We start from the raw sequence: 20,077 nt of genomic DNA, 5'->3' as shown, positions 1-20,077 counted from the left end.
CATGGATGAGTAAATATGTACGAAGGTCGGTCGCCCCCCGACCCCCGCACACTTCCCCCCACCCCACCCATGTACAACAAGTCGTGCTCTTTCGCCTGCTCTCTCTCTTTTACTCTCAGCAGCCAAGCGGAGACCCCCCACTCCACTCTATTAAACCTCGTACACCCGTACACTCCACCCCTCTCCACGCCGCCTATGTACAATGGCATAAGATATAAGATATGCGCATTTCTTATAATGTCGAACCGAAACGTGGCGAAATAATATGTTTGTTTGCTAAGCTGCGTCTTGCTTTTTGATCATTTTAAAGGTTTGTATTTCATTCTTGTTGTGTTTATAATACTTTAAGGTGTATCACCTGCCCATAGGCGGTTTTTAATGAACATTAATAGATTCTGAGGCGGTTTCCACAGAGTTTGAGTTAGCGAGAAAGGCCTTGGGCTCTATTGATAGACCTATTCATAAATAAGTGCTGCAGTTATCAAATGACTAACGACTTTGGAAAGGTGTAGGTTAAAATAATAAAATGCCCAGTAACAAGAGTTTGTAAATGTTTTAGTTGAATGTTTAAAAGGGGAAAGGTTTGAATATATGGTTTTCCTGAATGATAAAGGGTTTCAGACTCTTTGTGAATGTTTTTATGATAGGAAACATAAAATAAAGTTTAGATTGGGTTTTGTATTACTAGAACTTTGGAGTTCTAATTCAATCTCTACTTTGTAAATGGATAACCCTAAGACATGAAGGTATAGTTTAGTTAAATCTTTATACCATAGGCTGATAACCAACTAATATGCAAATCGATGGGGGGTGGAGTACACCTCCGGCAAGGGGGTGGGGATTGGGGGTGGTACTTTTGGGTGGCCAGACCCCAAAAACCGCCGCCCGCTCTCCTCTTTCTCTCATTTCGATGTCGTCTCGCGTGTGTGCGACGTGCGCTCTCTTCTCCCATCTTACTCTCGCTCTCACCACTCACTCTCTCTCTGTCGCTCTCACCGCAGCCACACTCAAACACATTTCGCTTGCTTTGCTGTTGCTCTTCGCTTTTGTTTGTGTTGTTGTTGTTGTTGTTGCTTTTGTTGGTGCTGCTGCTGGCCGCGCTATGTACACAACTGTACTTTTGATTTAACCTTATTTCTTTTGCTTTTTTGCGTCGCCGTCGCCTGTCATCCGTTTCTAAGTTGGTTCACCCTTGCCCCCCCTCTCCCCATGTGTATTTCATCTTCTTTGGTCACTTTGAAATAACCCCAATATCGCCATTGGTCACTTTGATATCGATATCTCAAGAGGAATCTCTGTGAAATCTTGAAAAATTTGCATTTACATTCAGTATTTCACCTGCTGAAGGTGCCAAAGACCCTTCAACTTGAACTTGAGCACAAGCTGCACTAGTTCCCAACTGACCCCCCAAGATCATCTCAGGTATTTGTATATCCCACATCTCATTGTGAACTTAGGGTAAGCAACTCACAAACGCTAATTGAAGCACATTTAGCGCGCTATTAAGCACAATTATAGTCACACAAATGCCAAACGTCGCAACAAATCGATAAAGTCTACTTTTTTCCTCGGGGGCAAGTCATGGGTTAAAGGGTAGGGGGTGGTGGAGTGGGGAAAGCCATGTAGAAGGGGGTGTAAAGACGCTCTCATCACGCATAATGGTCGCGAGCATTAAAAAGCATCTATAAAAATTTAAAAATGTTTGCATTAATTTAATAAGAAAAAGCTGACAATCATCGGAGCACACAAACTCACCCACTTTGGCAAGCAAACATACACAATCTCACGCTGTGGAATTAACTCGCACACACAGAGGCCGACAAATTCAAGGTACAGTGGGGCAAAGTGATTAGCATTAGTCGTAAAATATTTGTGACAATTATCCCACCATAAAAAATACAAAGGGTTATAGTTAGGCAATAAAAATTGAAGGTTCTTTTTTATAATAATTGTTATAGTAATTTTTAAGTAATTTTTGAATTTTTGTATGATTAAAAAAGTTATATTCCTGCTGCTTCTTGCATTATTAAATAGTTATTTCTTGTTGATACAAAATACAAAATACAATAAAAAAAATACTTAAATGTTGTGTTAGGTTTTTATGTACTTAAGCATAATTTTATAAATAAATGAAGAGTTAAGTTAAAAGTAATAGAAATAAAAAACATAGCAATGGAAAAACATAATTTCTCCTAAGTTTTCGATAAGTCTTGACACACTGTACCGTCTCCTCTCAATGTTATCGTCGCCCACTATCGCGCAGCACGCTTTGCCACCTATTATCGTGTACACCCCGCGAATGCGACCCACTGTGCACTGATAGCGGGCAGCGCAATCTGATGACGACACAAGTGTCGAAAGTAACGAGACTCTGCCGACAGGCCGCCGTTTTCAAGGGGCTTGATGAGAGAAAGGGAGGGGGGAAAAAATAATAAAAAACGAACGAGTAAGCGTGCTCATACACACGACTTTACATAGTGTGTGTTTGTTTGTGTGCTAACTTTCAAAGCGAGTTAATTTATAGCACGTTGGGGACAACAATGCCAAGTTGTTTTATTTTTTTATTCATCTTTTTTTTTTTTTGCCCCAGCTCTGTGTAATTATGCCATTTGATTCGCTTTTCTTTCGGCCGGATTCTGCAAAAAAAGTGGAGATTCTCCTCGGCAAGCGCAGCTTTGCCAGGGTTGCCACCTGCTTAAACGTTTCACGTTTTACGATCCTACGTTTATATTTCATTTTAATTGTGACGCTTATTGCTGGTTTATCGCTGGTGTCTTGTTAAAATGATTTTTATTGACATTTTGATATTGTTTGTGTGTGCTTTTCGAAATCACCAGCAGCGGCGGCGGCGGCGGCAGGTGAATGTTTGTCGTATTTGCTGGGCTTTGTTGTTTGTGCTGTGGTGCAGCTCAAGTTGCTTGAAAGGTTTATTCACCTCTCGCTCTCACGTGTCGGGTAGCCGTTGTTGTTGTTGGCCTTTGATTGTGTGCGCCTGTTTTTGCTGGTTTGAATCTCTGCTAGTTATTCTACTACTAAATACAGTGAAGCTTAAGTTGAGGGATATCTTGTTTGGCGAAACTTATTGGTTGTTTGAATCTATTAACCACCAAATGGCCTTGAATATGTTGTCTTTCAAACCACTTATGCAGATTTCGTAAAATTATTACCATACACGCGTCAAGAGTGAACACTCGATTTGGAGAACACTTTCAAAAAAGAGTTTTAAAATGAATAATCACCGTTTATTAAACATATTGTAAAGTGACTGAAAAATATACGAAAATTAAGCCATAATTAGGTTTAAGGGATTATTATTGCTATAATTTTCCCTCAATAGATTCGGTTCCTGTTAGCGAATGACATCTGTCTTGCAAGCTTCTCACCCCACCAACTAGCTTGCTCGGTTTTCATGTAAATTTTCTGGTAGCCGCAAAACCAGCGGCTTTGTATGCGAAAATTTGTTAAATCGAAAACGTGACTTGCTTGTGGAAGATGTCCGAATCGAAAGAAATTTTTCGCTTTGTCGCTCTTTCACTCACACAAGCGCCCCAAATCCACTTACACTTGCATATCTGCGATCAAATCAGATTTGATTTGTGATTTAGTGCAGCTTTCTCTCCCCTCTTTTCATTTCGTTTCCTTGAGGACGGATAAATCGGTTTCCCCAAACAAGGTCGCCGCCTTAATAAATTGAAATCAGGATATCTTTATTATTTTCCAACACGGAAAGAGAAGAAAAAGGTGATACAGATACAGATACATTTAGGGGTTAGACAGTCGGACTTCCGCTTACAAAGTGTCATGATGGCAAAAGGGAAAACAAGACGAGAATAAAAAAAATGTGAAAAGGAAACCCGAATTCAACCCTTGGTAAAACACAAGGGCCACAGTATCCCCTTTCAGTGACACCTCTCCTTAAACCCTATTAAAACACAGCTCCCTTTTTAAGTATAAAAAATATTTATAAAAAAAGTACAATATATTGATATAAAATATATCTTTATACTTTTAATAAATGTTTAAAAATTTGTAATTAAACTTCTTAGAAATAAAATCTGTTATATAATAAATCTATTTTATTGACTTTTTAACTTATTAATTTTATTGTCCTTGCTCCTTGCAGTTGATCAACATACAGAATCACGACGACGCGACGAGCGAAAATGGCCAAAATGGAGGTCGACGACGTGGTCGACTTGAGTTTAGGGTCCGGCCGTGACCCGGCGTTGACCATAACGCCGGCTCCGTCTCCGGCGGCACTGAGTAATCGGGATCTGCGTGCGCTGACGGCCAACAACACGGGTCTGACCATCACTCCATCTCCATCGCCGGCGACCAATAATGGCACCACCACCACCGCCGCCACCACCACCACCAATAGCAGTAACATCAACTCCAATAGCACCAGCACCAACAATAGCAGTAACACCAATAGCTCCATCACAAACAACAACAACAGCATTAATGCCAGTGAAGCGGGGGTCACCAGTGGAGCGACCAGTGGATCCATAGGTGGCGGTCAGGATGAAAACAAGGTTCAAAGGAGGGTTCTGCGACCCCGAACAGAACCCAAGTCCTATGCCGAGGCACCGGACATTGTGTTACTACCCGCACGCACCAATGGACGTCAGCAGAATGGGAATATAGATTCGGAGACGGATGATGAGGAGATGCCGCCATATGTGCCCATCAAGGAACTGAGTCATGCGGAGCTCAAGGAGCGTGAGAAGAGTCTGAGGAAGCTGCGACAGGATCTGCGCAATGAGGAGACCAAACTGATGCTGCTCAAGAAACTCAAGCAATCGCAGCAGGTGATGAAGGAGAATCTGGTGGTGACACCGACCAGCGTTTCGCCCAACAATCCACTGTCTGCAATTCCCGCCGCCCTCACCTCGAAGGGATCGCTCAGTGTGACGCCCACGTCGGCGGTACCGCTGCCCGCCCACAGCAAGGGCAGGAGCAGCTTAGGCGGCAGCGGCGGACCGGCAGTGAGCATCAGGTGGGCATCTTTCATTTAGTTATGATGTATCCTTGATAATAATGTATTTTTTTTTATTTTTAGCGCCACCAACAGTCGAACGGGAAGTTCGAGCTCAGCGGCGGCAGCTGCTTCAGCGATTGCCGCTGCAGCGGCTGCCTTGAGCGGTCAACATCGCAGCAGCAGCAACTCCATACTGCCGCCGCCAAGGTCATCGCTCCCAGCGGGCGCCACTTTAGCTGCCGGCACAACCATCACGCCCGCCACCTCCTCATCGCACCGCTCCAGCAATTTGCCGCCGCGCACCAACCTGCCGAATCTCACCATCACGCCCTCGGTGACCATCACGCCCACATCGGCGCCGCCCTCCAGTCTGAAACCACGCAATGTGAGTTATTGTAATGTAATCGTTGCCGTAAGCGCCGAGTTTTTCTCTCACCTTTTGTCCAAAAGCACCAAAGACACTGCAGTATACCATTCACAAAGCACAATCAAACATTCTATATGAACAAACACGTTGTAAACACTTAAAAGATACAAAAACTCACGCTTACCAACACAAAACACACTAAAAACACTAACCAACTAAACAAACTATCATAGTGAAAGAGCAAGATCTATCGAACAAATAAGCTAAATAAAATAAATTATTTAGATCCTATCTATTTTGTAGATAATCTATGTTAATTGAACACCACTCACCAGTTATACCACCAGAATAACGTTTAGAAAATAATTTTAGTTGTTTTTAAACATCATCTAGCCAATACTATTAGTAAAGTAATTATTTTGATTTGGAGAATACCCAAAAAGTGCTTGAAAAATGTTCGATAGCTCTAGCTGACCAACACTTAAACAACTTCACAACACTTTTCAAACACTATTAGCCAACACTACTCACCTGTCAAATCAGCCGAAGTCGGCCTCTGTGTGAGGATTTTCCGAAAACCGAGGAGACTTCGTGCAAGTGGCACTAAATATTTTTTCATTTCTCGTATTCATTTGACTTCAACAAATCTCCCAACTACTAAAAACTCAACTTTGCTCTGTATTCGTATTCGCTATCCTGTTAAAAATAAACAAAAAACCAAAAACCCAAACCAATCGTTGAAACATGCAGCCTAATATTTCGGATAATTCGAAGGTACCTGGGACCATAAGCAATTCTGTTTCCATCACGCCGGCGCTACCACTGTCCCAATCGCACCAGAATCAGCACAACGAGCAGAAGGTTCGTGTTACTGTCAATGAAAATGATTTCTAGATGAATAATTATCGTGTATCCTTGCAGAATGACCGCTCCACGCCTAGAGAAGATGCTCAGACCCCAGCTCAAAGACAGGCGGCAGCTAAAATGGCCCTTCGCAAGCAGCTGGAAAAGACGCTGCTTCAGGTGAGTTCAAAAATTCTTTAACAAACTATAGAAATATTGGTTTTATACTCGTTTATCTTCAACAGATTCCCCCACCAAAGCCACCACCACCAGAGATGCACTTTATTCCCAATCCCAGCAACACGGACTTTGTATATCTGCTTGGATTGGAAACTGTGGTGGATTATCTGACCGTCAACAAGAAGGCCAATGCTGTGGCAGCTCCTTTCCGTTGTGCCCAGTGCAAGATTGATTTTACGCCCGTGTGGAAGTGGGAAAAGCAGAGTAAGTTGATCCGAACATAAACTAAATAAATTGTATAACGACAATCTAACAACCCTCTCCATTTACAGCCAACAAGGATCCCAAGGTGATTTGCGAACAGTGTGTCACCTCGAATGTGAAGAAGGCTCTCAAGGCGGAGCACACCAACCGACTGAAACAGGCGTTTGTGAAGGCGCTGCAGCAGGAGCAGGAGATCGAACAGCGTCTGGCCAGCCAGAGCAGTCCCTCGCCAGTGGACACCCATGGATCGAGTGGCGGTGGCAACTCACTGTCCGTCTCAGCGGTCACCAGCAACTCCTCATCGTCGCATCTGCAAAGGGAACGGGAACTGCAGGCGACGCACGCTTCGGCGGCCGCTGCGCTGGTCAATCTGCCGCCGTCGGTGACGGTGATACCCACCAAATGCCAGACGCCAACGCCAGCGACACCGCGTCCAACTCCGCCGCCACCCCAAAGTCAAGCCACACCACCGCCGTCGTCGGGAGGATCGCGATCCTCACGAGCGGCTGCCACCGCCGCTGCAGCCGCCATTGCCGCTCAGCAGGCGGGCATCCTTAGCCCTGGGCCGACAGCAGCGCATCACCATGAGGCGTCCACCTCCTCCAGATCCTCGCGCAACGATCGCCTGGATCATCACCACCAGTCGCAGCAGCAACAGCAGCGAGATCAGCGCGACAGGGATCAGCAGCAGCGGGATCAGCAGTCGCAACAGCAGGCCCAGAGCTATGACAAATACTCGGCGGCCACGCTGGCGGCGGCTGCTCATCTGAGTGCCCTTGGCGGCATGGGTGGATTGAATATCAACAGCTTGGCCAGTCTGGGCAACCTGGGCAATCTGGGTAACCTTAGCCAGCTGGGAAATCTGGCTGCTCTCGGGGGATTGGGTAATTTTGGAGGAGCCTCAACTGGTTCGTCCAATCCGGCGGCTGGGCTGAGCGGCTCTTCGCCAGCTGCCACGGCGGCCGCCATGCAGGCTTTCCAGCAGCAGCTCTTTAGAGGTGGGTTTCTTTATCAGTAGGATTGATGTATAATTTGACTAATCTGTAACATTGTACTTTCAGCTCTGGGACAAGGTCTTGGTGGCAATCCGCAGCACATGATGCAGTTTGCTCCGCTTTTGTACTCTTACCAGATGGCCATGGCGCAGGCGGCACAAGTGGCAGGTGAGTTATCAATGAGATTTACTGGAAATTCCACTGACTAAGATAAAATTGATCTTTGTCATTAGGAAAACATCAGTTTAATCTTAACATCTAAAAAACAATTATTAAGTGAAGTATATTTATATTAATCACTCAAAATGTTCCAAACCTTTTAAATGCTATATCAAATTGAAAAGGATCTGAAGAATTCGCGCCCTATAGAATCTCGGAAACTAAAAGAAAAATATCTTAATTGGGTTTGGAACTTCGTCCTATTTAATTGAATAGAAATTTTTATGATACCAGTTAAATATTTTAAAAGTTAGATACACTAGTTTAGAGAACTAAAATTTATATAGAATCTTTAATGTCAGTCAGTGGATTTGTTAAAACTATATAGCTTATCGAATAATTTTTACTAAATAAAAAATATTTTGATTTTTTTGTTACAGCCTTTAACAACAACAATAAGAAGAGCAGCTCGTCCTCCGGATCGGCGAAGAATTCAAGTAGCTCCAATAGCATGGCAGACGTTCAGCGGGCGGCGGAGCTGCAGCGCCAATATCTTCTGGAGATGATTCCGCCCCAGCAACAAAGCGGGCAAAGTGGCAGTCGCCAGAACAACTGGAAGGCCTAAAAGGCCGCCATTAACAATAGATTACCATTAACATCAACGTAACACAATAGAAGCAACAGCAGCAGCAGTAACAACTATTTTTATGGTTTTCTTGATTAGGTAATTTTATATTTTACACAAAACGGAAGAAACAAAATCAATTTATAAGAAACCAACATCAAATATACACGTAAATATTAATTATGCTACTTGTAAACAATAATTATACATAATTATACAAAACGGAAGAAGCAAAACAAAGCCGATCTAAATATAATTGTTAGTAGTTTCCTTTTTTTGTTACCACTGCATTACATATTTTAATTAATTTGCAAGCCAGAATATAGCAGCCGATAAATGAATGCAAACTTTTACGCTCCTAGTAATTGAATATTAAATATTAATAATATTGAATCCTAGCCAGTAAGAAGATTGCCCCGTTTTTCTAGGGGCACACACACCCTTCACCATCCCCCCACCCCCAAACACCTTCGCCACAAACCTTTTGTAATTGTTAACCTTTTTTGGGAGCCCCAATTAGGATTGGTAAACGGTATCGATAAGAAGCGCGCTCCCCATTTGGTCTTATTCAACACTTTTGTCGTACAACTCGTTTAGTTTTTAGCATCGTGAATAAATCTATAAATATATATATTATATTTTTTAATCAATTTTAAGCATATGCATAGTATTAGTTGTAAAAAAATTTTTTAGGGTAAAATAAATTACAGAAACAATTACACAAATTCTTGCATTGCCAGCCACACACAATACATAATCCACGTTTCATCGCCCACAACACACATCATAATCATTTCCGATATCAAATCCTCCACATGCCTTATCCATGTTACAGCTCCGATACGAAGTTAGTACTGTTATTTAGTTGAGACCGCAAGGGATCCAGCAACCATATAATATTGATTGATTTTGTTCAAATTCAATTGCAAAACGTACATCGAAAACTCAAAGCTAAAAACCGTATAATATTTTGTACATATATATGACAGATGAGTTATTCATCTTCGGTAAACCGAAATTAATATACTCTTCCCATTAGAACAGAACAGAACTTCAGGTTTTCGATCCTCCATTGAAAGCAAGCTCTTCCCAAAACCGTGGGAGGATGAGCAGACATGAAATATAATATTGACTGAATATTAGCATATACACAGAGTAGTATCTAGCAGAAGAAGCAGAGGCTTGCATAAATCCCTAAAACATACGAGGTAAACGTATATATTTTTGATTTATCGGACGGCAGTAGTAGGTTTACATTCAGGCGAATCATTCGGAACACAAACCAAATTCACTTTGGGCATGCGAAATCAAAATGTGATCAAAAATATGAAATTACAAAAACGTAAGAAAATGAGAATAATGAGAAAAACAATTAAGAGGAAACAAGCAGATGAAAAATTCATAATTATTTTAAGCTAAATAAAAAAAAAACTAAAATGCATTGTAATTCAGTCGGCAAACAGTTTCAGTGTGTATGTGTGTTTGAAATTCTATGCTACATGTAAAACAGTATAAGAATATAACAGTTTTTAAACCAAAATCGGTTGGTTTTGATTATTTCCACATTTGGGGGTTCTGCTATCAATTTTTTCCAGCTTCAAGTATATTTTTAGATTGATTTTGAAAATTCAATTTTATGCTTTATGTTCATCGTTGATCTACAGCAAACACTTACATTTTATTTCTTTAAAATTCCATATCTACTTAATTTTTTTTCTTTTAAAATTTCAAATAAAATAAGGTAAATATAAAAAAGGTAATTATTGAGATTTTAATCAATTTGAATACCAATTCTGATATATTTTTTAATTCAGTTTAAATTTTTAGAATATTTCGAGAATTTTTAATAGTTTTTTTGGTGTTTAAATTAGTTATTGTTTTGCATTGGCATTGGAATGTTTTCTAATTGTATTTGGTATTCCACAAAGCTCAAACAAATTTGAAAATTTAATTTGAAAACAGGGGTGACCATCAGAATACTTCCCCAAATATCGTATTGAATTATCGATATAAATCGAAAGTTACCCATCGCTGGTCTGCTACATATACAGACACGCACTAGCACGCCTTCTCTTAATTTAGCCAAACCAACTAAAAAAAGAACCAGACTAGCTTTTTTGGTGCCCCATTTTTGTTGTTGCTGCTGTGTGCTAGACGAATAAAAGGCCACGCGATGATAAGCTTTTTGTTCATTGTAAATCGCGCTCTCAGCAGCGGCACGGCGGTGAATTTAACGAGCAAGAAGATGTCCGCCCCTGGACCACGCCCCCTCGTCCTCTGCGGCCCTTCGGGCTCCGGGAAGAGTACGCTTCTGAAGAGACTCTTCGCAGAATTCCCCAACACCTTTGGCTTCAGCATATCCCATACCACGCGAAAGCCGCGGGAAGGCGAGGAGCACGGTGTGCACTACTATTTCGTGGAACGACCGGAAATGGAGGCAGCCATCGCCGGAGACGAGTTCATCGAAACGGCCGAGTTCACGGGCAATCTGTATGGCACCAGCAAGGCGGCAGTGCGGGAAATCCAGGCCCAGGGAAGGGTATGCATCCTGGACATCGAACAGAAGGGTGTGGAGCAGATTCGCCGGACGGATCTAAATCCCATTTTGATCTTCAATAATCCCCCGAGTATCAAGGAACTGGAACGACGACTACGTCTACGTGGCTCGGAAACGGAGGAGTCGCTCGCCAAACGCCTAAATGCTGCCCAGGTGGAACTTGATTACGGATTGAAGCCCGGTAATTTCCACAAGATCATCAACAATGTGGACATCGATGTGGCCTACGAGGAGTTCAGAAACTTTGTGGTCCAGGAACTTAAAGAACAGGAGAGCCAGGGAGTGCCCATTAGCCTGAAGTAGAACGAAGGACTCTGAACGAAGGTGCAATGATATTAACCTCAGTGGAGTGGGAGTATCTATATTTTTTAATGGTTCGCTGGCAAGGAAAGTAATCCATGTATCTTTCGTTGATGATATTGTATACATTGGTCTTGTCTCTAAATTGAGCACTTAGACTAAAAGGAAAACCAGGTACTATTTATATTTCGTTACAAATATTTAAATGTAAGAAAAAATGGATACCTTTAAGAATTAGAGGTTCGATTTAATTTGTTCATATACTTTTGTACAAATGACATGCTATTTATTTATTTATGGAACTGAAAGAAAGGTATGTTTAATATATTTTATAATTTTCTTCTTTGCTTAATCTGTTCCTCAACAAAATATTTATCTTAACCAAGATGAGAACAATATTAACCTTTATATTAATATCAGTTTTTATATGTCATATTGTTTAATTTGTATGACAGCTGCCTAATTTGTAAAATGTTATACCAAAACAATTTCTTTGAATAAGTAAAAAAAATATTTTGTTGAAAGAAAAAAACTATAATGGATCAATTTTGGCAGTCTTTAATATTTTTAATTAAAGACCGCCAAAATCGACCCAATTAGAGCTTGGCCTACAGTTTCCAATGAAAGTGCGCCATAGATTACTTTCCGTGCCACCGGTCCAAGAGGCACCCACCCTAAAACCACGTTGACTAATGGCATTTATACTTAAGAAATGGCTTGTATTTATTCTTCTCCTCCTGTCCACCTTACTGTTGTGCAAAATCGTTGTTGTAGCTGTAATTTTAAGCTGAAAGTTGTTGCGCGGCTTCACGGTCGAGAAAACCGGGGAAGGCGATAAAAATGGAATCAATAAAGAGCAAACAAATGCGGGTATATTGAATTTACACGAAGGTTCTATGTATATTATCTACAAAGCTGAGCTGAGAAGGTCAAATGGTTATCGGCAGTGGGTTTGTTTATAAAGTGGCTGATTCCTCACGCAATCGCTCGATTTTCCCCTGGCTGCTGATGTCTGGGTGTCCCGTGGCCTATTTGTTGAACGTAACACGCACTCCCAGGCGAAAGTCCTGCTCCGAACCTTGGATTACGAGGGATACGCATTGGTCTTATAGTCATGGTGGAGATGGAAGCGTGCCTGGTATTTGGTGCTGCCCGTACCCGATTGCGTTCCCTGGGTGCGATGCACCAGGCTGGCGGATCCATCGATCTTTGTCCGACTGTCTGCACTGCTCCAGAGTCCGGCGATGGCCTCCAGTGCCAGTTCCGTCTCATCATCCTTGTCGTCGTGCTCCGCCGAAACCGTGAGATCAATTTGGCGACGCTGACGAGGAAGCGATGCAACCAAACTGATGGAAATGACCAGCAGCAGGAGGAGGTACTGAAGCGCACGCATGTTGAAAACAGACTGAGATTGTCAATCGATCGATGATCTCGTTGGATTGTTTACTGAGAGCTGGGACTTAAGTGTTGTTCCAGATTTCAGTGAATTATTGGAGATTGCAAATTTGTGAAATCAGCGCTTCATGCTCTAAACAATCAAAAGTATTTAAATTTTGATATTACTAATAGTTTTAAACTTTTAAATAAAATTGAAGTTTAGCTTTAAGGAATGCATTAAGGGTTACTTCGCATATTGGGTCTTTAAATTACACTTTTGTAGACTGAAGTTTTAAGATCGAATTTATGAATCTGGTTGAAAAGAAAAACCGAAACACTCCCAAAGATCACAATTTGAAGTTCAAAAATTTTGTTGATAATGCGACTGGCTTATCAACGGATTTATTGCTCTCTTCTCGTTTCCATTTGCTGTAAAATAATTAGTACTATTTGTAAATCATTAGGCGGTCTAAACCTTGGGCTCCAGGATTTGGGCTGGTGGCCAGTCCCACTGCTTGGCAGGTGCGGCTTGGACCAACTTTTCCCAGGGCTTCCAGCCGAGCATCTTGCGGGCCAGCACCAGCTCGTTCTCCGCCTGAACAATAAGCTCCTCCACCTGACCACAGCCCACGGCCTTCTCCAGGGCTACGATGTCTTTGTTCTGGGGGAAAATAATGTATTAATATTGAATTTTTAAAAATGTTCAGGGAGAAAAAACAATAAAATATAGACAGATAGAATAGGAAAGTTGACTGATAGAATAGGATAGTATAGTAGACAAATAGGATAGACGGATAGATATAGAGAGACGAAAAACCATAACAATATTGGATAGCTATCTTGAAAACTAGTTGACAACTAGGGGTTTTGATAAATATGCCTAAATACATATATGTATATTGTTATTCTAGAAATGGATTTTCGATAATATCAGGGGTTATCCTTTCAAAAGGCCAATAAGAATAGCAAAGCTTTGAAGAATCTTCAGTAGCTCCCGAATGTGAAATCATCTTACTTGTGCCACAGCATCGGCGCGTTGTTTGACCAACTGCTCCGTGTATTTCCGGTAGCTGGCATCCTGTGGCATTTTGGACACCGCCCGCAGGATCTTTCCGTAGAGGGCACTCAATGCATGATGAGGATTGGCGGACACGGCGAGTCCGGTTAAACCTGTGGACTGCAGAAGGAAGCGATGACATAACAATAACAACTAGAGGAAAGCCACGAATTCCGGCCCTTAATCCATCTTCCAATTGATTACAGAATAGGAATTGTTCGTATCCTGCTTGAACTCACCGCCTTAACAATCTTGGCCATGTTTATAACAGATTTTTAGCTGAAAATGCTTAATTTTCCGCACGATTATTTTGTAACAGCTGTTGTTTAGTGCTGTAAAATTCGTAAGTATTAACCAGTGCTGTGAAATTATTGAATGCAAAGTATCGCAATCTATCGATAGTTTGGCGGCAAATGATTACTGTTTTAAATTATTTAAAGCTGTTTGAATGAAAGATATTAGCATTATGGTAATAAATTGTTATTTATTCATGTTACTTTCATTCATACATAATAAATCAAGTAACAAAAATGTTTAATTAATTTTACTGTACTTGTGCTTAATTAAACCAAAGAAAATTTGTTGACCAAATTATACCCAAAACAAGAATAAAAACTCTGTATTGATTTCAGAGAAGAAGTAAAATGCTCCTGGGATTTTATTAATTTATCACAATTTATTTTTATATTTAAAAAATGAGGCGCTTAGTGAATTTCAACAAGGACTAAACAAGTGTGGCTGTGAGTATTACCTAACGATGCTATATGCTCATAATACTACATTCTAATTTAAATATATGCTGATCTATGTGCCATTGCCAGTTATAGCTACAGCTGCTGTCGTATCTGGATCTGCAACGGTGAAGGCCGATATAAGAACATTGACCACTGTGACTATAAAAATGCCGATGACTGTATAATTGTTGATTCTGTTCGCACGGCAGATATCGTGCTCGTTTTTGATGTTGTACTGGCCATTCAATATAAGGCCCACGCCCACAGCAATCTGAAATGGAAAAGAAATTTTAAGTATCATCAAAAATATGAATAAGTAAAAGTACTGTGAAAGATGCCTACATTAACTAAAATTTCGGGATTAACAAAAGAAAATCTAAAAACTGTTTTACTGAGTGTCAACTGTAACTAAAAAGCAATTCCTTACCTGGAATATAATGCTAAGTGAGATGAACAGCAGACTGGGATAAAAGTATGGGTGCTGCGAACTCGTCTCCAGAACGTATCGCAACTGATTTGCATTCGCAGACAGTAATGCCAGGTCCATCATTCCCTGGGCCAGGGTTTTCTTGTGCTGGTAGGCATTCACATCGGGTATGGGTGTCTCAACTCCGTTGATTGTCACGAAACCTGGACCATTATATCCCGGAAAGGAGAAACTGGGTCGCCTGCCTCCATTGGGCACGAGGACATTGACACCACCGCCTCCATTTCCGCCCCTGCGTTTTTCGCCATCTTCCAGAAGACCATCATCCACACCGGGATTATCGTTCCCATCTTTAACAAAGGGACGATCATCATTGTCGGAATCATCGGTTTCAGGCACTGTTAAAGTCAAAAATAAACAATCAGCTTAAATTTGTCTTTACTCCCTTATGCTACTTACACAATAATGCGGTTTACACAAATTGTTTAATGATTGCGGTTGTAAGCAGCATTAGTCACAAGATCGATTAACATATAGACAAGCACAAAAAAAAAATGGTTCTAGTTTTTCAGAGATAAACGAGTAAGTTGGAATACGAACCTGATCTGGGAACTCGAAGATTATTACGTACGTCCATTGCATCGCCGTTTCTGTGATCGTTTTCATTTTCCTGTAAAATTTCAATAAAATCGTTTCCGGAATATTAACAACTTTGCTTCCAAATCTATTGTATAAAAATGCAAATGTACTTATCAACAAAGCACAGCTTCTGTTCTGACAATGCTGATAAATATGTGCATACAATTTGATTAATGCAACTATATGCTAAGTAGCCTGTTTTTACATTATATATTTTTATGTTTGCCAGGAAAGGCTTTCGGTAGCTTTGAAAATTAAAAAGATAAGCTTCAATCACAAAAATGTATGGTAACCCAGGCTTATCTACTAAAATGTATATATAATAATGCAATTTCCTGACCTTGAGGCAATAATCAACTTCTATACAATTAAAGCTTAATAATGTGGAGAGATTTAAAGATATTCCTCAATTAACAAGGCAAAATGTTTTAAACTAATGATTATGTTAACAGTCAAGTTATTTTATTTAAGTGCACATAGTGAAAGAAAAAACCTCAAGTTGGCACTAAATACATATATGAGTCATTGAAATAGACTCCTCTATCAGCAATTCGTGTGATTTTTCCCAAAATATATGTAAATTTCATCTGGGAAGTTTCTCTTTTTCATTTTAAGGTAAATGAAATTATCAACCATATAATTTTTAGAGAAAATATATTTTGTTAGAACATTGAGGTGAGCTACTTTTTATTATAATTTATAAATTTGAGTTATAGAAAGTTACAAGCTGTCGAATATATCAAACATTTTTAGTAAATCTTCATGGGGTCTTTTTCGATGACTATTTTATGGGTTTTTTTCCGCTTCAGCTGTCAGTTTTCCCAAAACTTTGTTAATGCCACCTGAGAAGCTTCTCCTCTGTTTACCCAATAATTATCAAGCAGTGCGAATCTATACTTCATACAAGAAAATAGACATTTTAACGATCTATTGGCGAAGTAAACAAAGCACCGGTTTATAGGAATTTGTTTATATGCCTTCCCCATAGCTTAATGATTACTTAGCTACAACTCACTTTGTTTCTCGTCAAAGTTTTATCATTTTCCAGCGGAAGCTTATCCATATCCAATGTAACATGCTCTAGGTCACTCATTTTGCAGTTAATTTAATGCAATTAAACGTCTTTGGGCAATTATGAATGAAGATTCTCAATGCGATCTTTGGCGCTAAGATACTTCAAGAATTCCTTTGTTTGTTTTTATACGTTATGTAGTATCTTTTTATCTAGATCTTTTCGGGGGAAATCACTCTGGTGTATATGGTGTATTTTTTCTTAGGTTTATTTTTCCTTTCTTTAATACTCGTGCGCGATTTGCGACCGCTCAGCACGCTATTTCTCGGACAACTGACCGGAGATACAAATAAAATTGCGAATATTCTCTCGGGTCCACTTGTTTGGCTGGTTGGTCGTCAGCGTTACGTTTCCCCAAACAATCAGCTATTGGGGAATTCACGTTCTCAGTCTACAGAGTTACAACAAGTTTTTGTTGATGTAATAAATAGAATTTATAAGCACGCGTTCTCTGAAGTATGTTGGAGTAAATCGGAACGTACTGATAAAAAATATGTGTTTTTAAAATCAAATCGAAAATTTTTTTTATCTAAAGATATATATTTAGATATGTTCTTAAAAAGTGATAATATAGAATCTAAAAATATTAAATACCGGTTCTGTTTAGCGTACTCTAAAAAGTGTTTGCTATTCCTTTGTCTCATAATGTTCATTTAATTTGATAAATTTTTTCTTTAAAACATTTTGAACAGCAATTTAAGATCTCTTATGAAATTAAGTTATAGTAATAAATAAATCGCCTTTTTTCTAGCAGTGCTTAAAAGTTGTTTGAAGCTTGCGCCTCTCTTTCAGCTTTCTCTCTTTCTAATTTGATATATCCCTCTCTTTCTTTTGGTGAATTATTTCCGCAGTCTAGCACGCCAAGTTCCTAGTTCGCATTAAAATGCATTCGGCCAGCATTTAATCCTACGTCATTGCACTCAGCTCGATAACCTAGAATACTAATATATAGATTATACTTGCTGCTCTCTTTTTTTCTGCTAATGTTTTGAAAAACGCCAGTTCTTGGAAAATGCCCAATTGAGCTAGCAGGAAAATGTCACACGGAATATTTACGTTTTCCCTGATTTTAATTAGTCACCAAGTGGGAGAAGCCAAAACCCCGAGAACTTTCACAATTGAAGAACAATCAAGTTCTTTTGGTCTTATCGAGCATAAAGAAATGAGAATGTGAAAACCGGTTGAAAAGAGATTGGTGGCATATACACACAAACAATTTCAAGAGTTTACACTCTGAGCATCTTTAAAACTTGAGAAGCTGTTGGAGCCAATACCCTATGGCATTCAATATTTTTTGGATTTATTTTTGGCATTTGTTGACGTTTTTTGAAGGAGCGTTTATACCTGAGAGTCATGAAAGAATTTTAAACAGAAATATGTAAATGTTGTTTGCTAAACTTTTTGAAAATTTATTTTTACTATTTTTAAATGTTTTTATTTAAAAAAAACAAACAAATTTCTTGTTCACATGAAAACTTTTTAATTTATCCTGTCTTCTTGTTATTTTGTATGTCTTGAAGTCTTTTCCTTTTTAAATTCTGGCGGTTTTTCTCTTTTCACACTTTGGAACACTTCTTCTCAAATTTTCGTCCTACTCCGATATTTTGAGTTAAGAATTCGATTACAGCTATGGGTGCGCGGTAATTATTTGAATTTGATATTTACTTTGTTTTATACGTTTTTATGCAAAAGTGTTTTTTTTATAAAAGAAACAACATTTTAGGAATTCTTTGCAATTTGCCTATTACACAAATAAATACCTGTAAAACCAATTAAGTTCATTTATAAAAAATGTGTTTTTGTATCTAAACAATTTAAAGCTAACTTGAAAATTAAATTGAAGTACATTTTTGGATTCATTGGATGCTGTGAAACATTTTTGAATTAAATCTTACCGCGCCAAAAAAGTATGGTGAATTTAATCGCAGACTCAAACCATACAAAATGCGCTGTCGAACACTAAATAAGTTGCCAACGAAAAAAGGTAGTGGTGAAAAAGAAAGTTTAAATGTTCATTATTTTTTAATAAGATAGCTTTAATTTATATTCTGATTATAAATGCATTCCGTTGACAAGCCGCAAAATCGAATTTTCTGCTTGTGAACTGTCTTGCATTTGAAATGCAGTGTCTGTCGGTATGTTTGTAGGGCTCCAATTCAGAATTTTGAGGTAAATACATCTTTAGTTAATTAGTCGTTTCGGTTAATATGGTAATTGAATGTGCATGTGCGGATGCTCGCTACTATACATATGCGTACGTGTGTATAATGCATGGCAATAATCTGGCAACTGTTATGTCATTGGGCTTGCATAAATTATGATTGCATGTTGGGTAATATGGACAGGGTGTGAGCCTCAATTCCTTTGCCCAAATCGATACGGATACATATGTAACCGAAAACAGTGAAGGTCATAATATTGTCGTTAGATAAATGACATTATTATAAGTAATTAACGGAGCAATTTAGTAAGAAAGTTTGGTATTTTTCAACAAAATAAAATTACTTGTACAATTGTGAACGGAAAATATTTAAATAAATTAACCTAATAATAATTAACATAAATTATTAAATCTATCGTTAGCTATCTTATTATCCATACAAATTTTAATTTAAAATAATGGTAATTCATAGTATTTTATAGATTTATAATAAAAAAATCATTTGACCATATTTGGTAATGTATTGTTTACTAAATATATTTATAACTATATAGACATACATGGACCACATTTTCCAATATTTTTTTTTTTTTTGTATAGTTCTTTACCACAGTTTCCTTTTGTAACTACAAAATTAAAATAGCTGCGATGACCAGGATTGAAAGGAACACTTGAATATTTCCAAATGGAAACCCGTTTTTGGCTGGTTTGAGCCTTGAATTTCCACTTCCATTAGTGCGACCCCCGCTGTAATCGTATGTACAAGGACAAACAATCATGTCCTACACTTGTTCCCATGCTCCAGCATCCGCATGCATGCATAATCGGGCAGACCCAAAAACCGAAATGGCGAGCACGTAAACGGAAACCCAACGACAATCGCACATTTCCCAATAATTATATTTCAATGCATCAGAATTTCAGCACGACAGTTGCCTGGTTTCCGCAGGACAACAACAAATGGAGGATAATAACAACACCAGCAGCCGAATCATCAACATCATCATCATCATCGTCGTTGGTTTATCATCGTTGGCAGGAGGAGGAAAAGCATCATCGCCATCGCCATCGCCATCACCATTGATACAGTTATGAAAGCCGGGGAGCATAACAATGGCCCCTTGGTCAGCTCATGTCCATACAACCGCCCACAGCCACCACCTGAGTCCTGCCCCTCGAAGGTCCTTTGCTATCCTGCGGTGAGTTCAGGGGGTGGCGGTGGGGCATCGGGTTCAGTTGGTCCGGCCTTTGTGGGCCGCTCGCCGGTGTGGTGTGGTCGGTCATTATCTGTTTAACAGTTCCACATTTAACGATGAAACGTCCGCTGGCAATGCCAGCT

The 20,077-nt window shown here is 39.6% G+C and overlaps 5 protein-coding genes across 7 annotated transcripts in view; 2 read left to right on the top strand and 3 right to left on the bottom strand.

Moving 5' to 3' along the window:
• simj (transcriptional repressor p66-beta simjang) overlaps positions 1 to 8,670 on the top strand; it is a 28,258-nt gene extending 19,588 nt beyond the window's left edge. The window contains exons 2-9 of one of the 2 annotated variants that reach the window (XM_017079170.4): positions 4,124 to 4,999; positions 5,063 to 5,366; positions 6,099 to 6,209; positions 6,270 to 6,371; positions 6,437 to 6,635; positions 6,704 to 7,633; positions 7,697 to 7,798; positions 8,230 to 8,670. In XM_017079170.4, the coding sequence (XP_016934659.2) occupies positions 4,164 to 4,999; positions 5,063 to 5,366; positions 6,099 to 6,209; positions 6,270 to 6,371; positions 6,437 to 6,635; positions 6,704 to 7,633; positions 7,697 to 7,798; positions 8,230 to 8,414 (2,769 nt within the window). In that variant the 5' untranslated portion in view covers positions 4,124 to 4,163 and the 3' untranslated portion in view covers positions 8,415 to 8,670. The remainder of the gene's footprint in view (positions 1 to 4,123; positions 5,000 to 5,062; positions 5,367 to 6,098; positions 6,210 to 6,269; positions 6,372 to 6,436; positions 6,636 to 6,703; positions 7,634 to 7,696; positions 7,799 to 8,229) is intronic. The other variant, XM_017079171.4, reaches the window with a different exon arrangement.
• A 1,778-nt stretch (positions 8,671 to 10,448) lies between these two features.
• On the top strand, positions 10,449 to 12,155 carry LOC108012414 (guanylate kinase). Its single transcript, XM_017077775.4, has one exon. It carries the CDS (start codon positions 10,588 to 10,590, stop codon positions 11,272 to 11,274), a length of 687 nt encoding a protein of 228 aa, XP_016933264.2. The 5' UTR covers positions 10,449 to 10,587; the 3' UTR covers positions 11,275 to 12,155.
• Positions 12,147 to 12,692, bottom strand: LOC108012415 (uncharacterized). Its single transcript, XM_036815644.3, has 2 exons — positions 12,430 to 12,692; positions 12,147 to 12,349 (listed from the first exon to the last, which is right to left on the bottom strand). Exons 1-2 carry the CDS (start codon positions 12,662 to 12,664, stop codon positions 12,300 to 12,302), a joined length of 285 nt encoding a protein of 94 aa, XP_036671539.2. The 5' UTR covers positions 12,665 to 12,692; the 3' UTR covers positions 12,147 to 12,299.
• A 316-nt stretch (positions 12,693 to 13,008) lies between these two features.
• On the bottom strand, positions 13,009 to 14,075 carry ND-13B (NADH dehydrogenase (ubiquinone) subunit ND-13B). The gene is made up of 3 exons (XM_017078066.4): positions 13,945 to 14,075; positions 13,664 to 13,825; positions 13,009 to 13,309 (listed from the first exon to the last, which is right to left on the bottom strand). The coding sequence occupies exons 1-3, from the start codon at positions 13,963 to 13,965 to the stop codon at positions 13,118 to 13,120; spliced, it is 375 nt and encodes a 124-aa protein (XP_016933555.1). The 5' UTR covers positions 13,966 to 14,075; the 3' UTR covers positions 13,009 to 13,117.
• A 270-nt stretch (positions 14,076 to 14,345) lies between these two features.
• NijA (Ninjurin A) lies at positions 14,346 to 16,857 on the bottom strand. Of its 2 annotated transcripts, none has more exons than XM_036815954.3 (4): positions 16,521 to 16,857; positions 15,467 to 15,536; positions 14,867 to 15,264; positions 14,346 to 14,710 (listed from the first exon to the last, which is right to left on the bottom strand). In XM_036815954.3, exons 1-4 carry the CDS (start codon positions 16,596 to 16,598, stop codon positions 14,510 to 14,512), a joined length of 747 nt encoding a protein of 248 aa, XP_036671849.2. In that variant the 5' UTR covers positions 16,599 to 16,857; the 3' UTR covers positions 14,346 to 14,509. The 2 variants fall into 2 exon arrangements, with proteins under 2 accessions (XP_036671849.2, XP_036671850.2); XM_036815955.3 differs by having other exon boundaries at positions 14,867 to 15,216.
• Positions 16,858 to 20,077: the final 3,220 nt, after the last annotated feature.

Source organism: Drosophila suzukii, chromosome 3 (assembly GCF_043229965.1).
Source record: "Drosophila suzukii chromosome 3, CBGP_Dsuzu_IsoJpt1.0, whole genome shotgun sequence".
NCBI lineage: Eukaryota > Metazoa > Arthropoda > Insecta > Diptera > Drosophilidae > Drosophila > Drosophila suzukii.
Note: the sequence above shows the minus strand (reverse complement) of the source record. Positions and strands in the feature narration are given on the sequence as shown.